The sequence below is a fragment of the Castor canadensis genome, chromosome 14, assembly GCF_047511655.1.
Source record: "Castor canadensis chromosome 14, mCasCan1.hap1v2, whole genome shotgun sequence".
Lineage (NCBI taxonomy): Eukaryota > Metazoa > Chordata > Mammalia > Rodentia > Castoridae > Castor > Castor canadensis.
The window spans coordinates 10,818,924-10,824,301 of record NC_133399.1 but is presented as its reverse complement, the minus strand read 5'-3'; the positions used below and the strand labels follow the sequence as shown (position 1 = coordinate 10,824,301).

Sequence of the window (5,378 nt, the reverse complement as noted above, 5' to 3'; positions counted from 1 at the left end):
AGAACATATAGGGAACTCAAAAAACTAAACTCTTCCAAAATTAATGAACCAATAAAGAAATGGGCAAGTGAACAGAACTTTCTCAAAAGAAGAAATTCAAATGGCCAAAAAACACAGGAAAAACTGGTCACCATCTGTAGCCATAAAGGAAATGAAAATCAAAACTACACTAAGATTCCACCTCACCCCTTTAGAATAGCCATCATTAGAAACACCACCAACAACAGGAGTTGGAGAGGATGTGGGGAAAAAGGAACCCTCATACACTGCTGGTGGGAATGCAAACTAGTACAACCACTCTGGAAAAAAAATTTGGAGACTTCTTAAAAATCTAAATATAGATCTGTAGGGCTGGCTGAGTGGCTCAAGTAGTCGAGCACCTGCCTATCAAACATGAGGTACTGAGTTCAAAACTTTGGTACTCCAAAAATTGAACTTACTTGGCAATAAATATAGATCTGCCATATGATCCAGCAATCCCACTCCTGGGGATATATCCAAAGGAATGTGACACAGGTTACTCCAGAGGCACCTGCACACCCATGTTTATTGCAGCACTATTCACAATAGCCAAGTTATGGAAATAGCCAAGATGCCCCACCACTGACGAATGGATTAAGAAAATGTGGTATTTATACACAATGGAATTTTATGCAGCCATGAAGAAGAATGAAATATTATCATTTGCAAGTAAATGGATGGAACTGGAGAACATCATCCTGAGCGAGGTTAGCCAGGCTCAGAAGACCATAATCGTCTGTTTTCCCTCATATGTGAACTTTAGATCAAGGGCAAATACACCAAGGGGACTGGACTTTGCTCACATGATAAGGTGAGAGCACACAAGGGAGGTATGAGGATAGGCAAGAAACCCAAAAAACATGATAGCATTTGATGTCCTCAATGCAAAGGAACTAATGCAGAAACTTTAAAGCAACAGAGGCCACTAAGTGAAGGGGACCAGGAACTAGATGAAAGGTCAGTTCAAAAAGAATCAATTTAGAATGTAACACATATGTACATGAAAACAACCCAAGGAATCTGCCTGTATATCTATCCTTATCTCAACTAGCAAAAACGCTTTGTCCTTATTATTTTTTATACTGTCTTCAACAAAATTAGAGATAAGGGCAAATCAGTTTCTGCCTGGAAGTGAGAGGGTAGGAGGGGAAATGGAAGGGGTAGGAGGAAGAGGGAGGGGGTGAGGGATGGGGGAGAAATGACCCAAATATTGTATGCACATATGAATAAACAGACAAAAAAAACTTTATTGATACGTCACCCTGTCATATTAAAATAAATAACAACAACAACAAAATGAGCCATGCACAGCTACTCATGCCTAGAATTTATTTTGTCTATTTGGATCACAGACCTAAATGGAACACCTAAAAACCTAAACTTCCTAGTCTCTAAGGAAATGGGAAATTATTCTATCTTGTACCTTGGCTATATAAAGGAATTCTGGTATGACAAAAATGCAGGATCCGCCAAAGATTTAGATATTGCAGGTTGCTGGCTTGGGTGAACCATGCCTGCTTTTCCTACCTCACAGGAACGGAGATCATGAGGAAATATGTCAAGAGAACTTATCTCAAAATCAACTTAACACAGGATTGGTGGAATAGCTCAAGGAGAAAGACTGGCTGTCTAGCAAGCAGGAGGCCCTGAGTTCAAAACTCTCTGCTCCATCACTATGTCACATATCCCCAGACAGCCTCAAAGCCGAAGGCATGCAGAAACTCTCAGCCTGGTATGCCTAGGAAGTGTAGCTATTCTAAGGATGGGAGTACCCGCATGTGAGAGTGAGAGTGGGACCAGGAGTTTAAGGGTCAGTGGAAACAGGCTGGGATGAAAAGTCAGGGCAGGTAAAGTGACACTTGGATGGGGTTCACTTTCTTGCTATTCAAGCAACCAAGAAATATTATGGTAAAGGATGTCCTCAGGTGCTGGACACAGATATAATTTCTACTCACTGTTTTCTATACAAAAAAAAAAAATCTTAGCCTACATGCAGCTTCCTGGAGGTGGCTGTTACCTGAGTGATCAAGACACATTACCCTTGCCAAAGGACTAAACATGCGTTTGAATAGGGATTTCTACACCTTTCCTTGCAAGAGGAAAAGAAAAAATTTTAGAAAAATCATTATTTCAAAGTCCAAATTCGTATTTTATGGATGTAAAATGTTCAGGTGGCTACAAGATTACCACAGCTTTCAGCCATGTGCAAACAGTGCTTCTTTGTACAGGATGTTCAACAGTGCAGTGTCAGCCTACAGGAGGAAAAGCCAGGCTCATGGAAGGTTGCTTGTCTGGGAGAAAGCAGAACTACTAATGTTTAAAACTTCCTGAATTTATGTTTTCTCACAGAAAGCCTTATAATTTAGTGACTCTCCAAGATAATGCAAATATATTTGATTTTGTGAGGCATAAAAAATGACCCGTATTTTCTGTTACTTTTTCAGTAACATTTTGATTCTGGAAAAAAAATAAAAGGAAAACAATCTTGAATACAAAGTCTTGGGGGAAATGCAAACATAATACTAAAAGGAATCAAAACTTCAATTTTTCCAGGCACGACACTGGTGGCTCATGTGTGTAGTCACACAGCAGGAGGGGAGCAGTTTAAAACCAGACCTGGACAAATAGTTCATGAGACCTTATCTCAAAAATCCCATCACAGAAAAGAACGGGGACAGTGTCTCAAGAAGTGAGAACACCTGGATACCAAGTGTGAGAACCTGAGTTCAAAACAACAACAAAAAATTCTAACAAAACAAAACTAGATAACTAGAAAAAAACCACTTTAATTGGACAGGAAGGCAGACATCACAAGGATCAGGGCTGGAAGCCAATCCGGGGAAACAGTTTGCTCAATGGTATCTCAAAAATCTTCACAAAAACCACTTGATGTAATGGCTTAAGGATTAGAGTGCCTGCCTAGGAAGCACCAGGCCTTGACTTTAAGACCCAGTGACACAGGGAAAAAAAACAATTGCTTCTCAGTGAAGTGAGAGCATTCCCTGTGACTAAAAAGAGAGATAGACATCAGATGTTTGTAATTGCATTCTTGTAGACTGCTCAGAAAGAAAAACTAAACAGGAGTCAGGAAGGATAATTCAGTATGCACATAAATCAAACTTCTACCTTTTATTTTGACATTTCAACAGGTAAATGAAGGAAAGAGATGGCATATATCCTTAGAAAGAACTCATTGTCACCAAGATTTGTGGGCTAAACAGACATATAAATTTCTACAATTTCAGTCTGAAGTCAGTGACTCATGCCTGTATTCCTAGCTATTCAGGAAGCAGAGATCGGGATTTGGGCTGGAAGCCAACATGGACAGTTTGCAAAACCCTATCTGGAAAAAACCATCATTAGAAAAGGGCTGGCAATGTGGATCAGGTAGCAAGAGCTCCTGCTTAGAAAGCTTGTGGCCCTGAGTTCAAACCCTGATACCACCAAAAAAAAATTCTCTATTTTTGAAATTACAGCTTTAAACATCCAAAAAACTACATGTCCTAGTTATATCAAATTCCTAAAAACACTGAAGACCTTTGGACTAAGTAAACTATAGGCCTGTGGAGTGGCTCAAGTGGAGAGCACCGGCCCTGCAAGCATGAAGCCCTGAGATCAAACCCTAGTACCTACAAAAAAAAAAAAGGTCAGTTGCTAAGTAAGCTATAGATTATCTAATACTATATAAGAGATCCTAGGTTCAGCAAGAAACAACACAAAATAAAGTTCAAAAGCAAGTGAAAATGAACGTACATATTTAAAAGAAACAAAGTCAATGGTCAAAAGTGACAACAGTGTACAAGAAGACAAACAAACAAACAAGGTTAGCTGTGCTGATTGTAAAAAACCAATTAACCCAACTCTTAAGTTTCTCACTTCTACCAGACGTTGTATCTCTGACCCACCCTTGGCCTGAACACCGTTTCTTCTGTACCATTACCTTAAAACAGACTGACTTCAGGAGGCCTATGTTCTATGATCCCAGAATTGATTTTGCTCCCTCCATCACGTCTTCCCCACACACATACTATTTATGAATCCTGTTAGCTCCTGCCTAGAGTGAACAGCCCTTTGGCCCTCACTTTAGAGGAGCTAAGGAACCTAAAACCTTAGCTTTCTACAAGAGAGTCTTAGACAAGGTCAGCTCAGAAGAGGCAGCAGCCACTAACACAACCTTGACACCCAGGCACAGGGAAAGCAGTTTTGACAGACAAAATCACCACTGGCTGAAAAATCCACAAGAGACACACAATAAACTGACAGTGACCTCTAGTCTTTACATCCTTTCTTGCCCTGGTTTTAACCTGTGACATATTCTGTCACCAGTTGTGTGAATCTCCTGCCCTGTTGTTTTGTCACTCAGTTCTAAAGGCTGTACAAAGGCGAGTCCCAAAGTTCATGAGGATGTAAATAAAGTTGTGACTTCCTCACAAATTATTGCAGCGGTTCCAAAGGGATCTTGTAAGGCAGTGTCCTCTTCAGCTTTGACTTGCTTTTAATGATCCTCCCTGAGGAAACTCCAGTGACCCCCTAAATGCTTTCTTCTGTCACACAAAAAGCTGCCATACTCCATTTACTCCATTTAAATACTGTCCCTTCTCCCCATTCATTTCTTGCTTCTTAAACCAGGTCCAGAATCAGTAAGAATGGTAACCATGACATCACAGTGGTTTGCACTTCAGGTTCCCTTCCCGGGATCCTGAAGACTCAGGAAAATTGGCGCCATGGAGAGACACGGGGATCCCACCCACAGCGTCCACGCACAGGAGCCGAGCACAAGGCAGGAGCAGCAAGGACTGCTGTCACTGTGGTGTTTGTGCCATGTGGGGTCAAGCTGTCCACAGGGCACCAAGTGTCCAAGGAAGCCACTCACATCACAAAGGGGACAGACGCTGGTTTTGCTCAGGCCCAACCCCATCCTTAGGCCCAGAGTAGTGAAGGCTGCTGCTTCCAGCGGTTCCCCGGCCACTGCTCTGTGATCCCAGCTGAAATCTTACCATTTCCCGGTTTCCGGTGTCATCCCTAGGCCTCTGCATTGAGAGGACACAAAAACATCCAAGCCTGGGACACCTGGAGCTTCTCAAAACAAAACCGGACTTTCAAATATGGTAGGTACTAAGTGGAGTGTCCTGCTCTGGGCAGTGAAGAGCTCCACATATTCAGGGTCTCCATTGCACAGCTCCTACCTAAGATCAGGGTTCCTCATTGGTTAGTGATAAAGGCCCCTCCCTACTCAAGCCTGAGTGACAGAAGACCCATCAGCTACCTGACTCTGCCAAATGCAGGTGAAAGATTCCAATCACCATTCCCCAGTCCAGGCTTCCTCCACTTGGGCCAAACTGACCCAGCCTTGGGTC

General features: G+C 42.1%; 1 protein-coding gene across 1 annotated transcript; it reads left to right on the top strand.

Annotated features, from left to right (window-relative positions):
- Positions 1–2,173: 2,173 nt before the first annotated feature.
- LOC141416077 (small ribosomal subunit protein eS27-like) lies at positions 2,174–2,335 on the top strand. The gene has a single exon (XM_074053237.1). It carries the CDS (start codon positions 2,174–2,176, stop codon positions 2,333–2,335), a length of 162 nt encoding a protein of 53 aa, XP_073909338.1.
- The last annotated feature ends 3,043 nt before the right edge of the window (positions 2,336–5,378 follow it).

Excerpts from the sequence above, each read along its gene's own strand:
- LOC141416077 (XM_074053237.1), top strand. The coding sequence starts at position 2,174 with ATGGATGTAAAATGTTCAGGTGGCTACAAGATTACCACAGCTTTCAGC.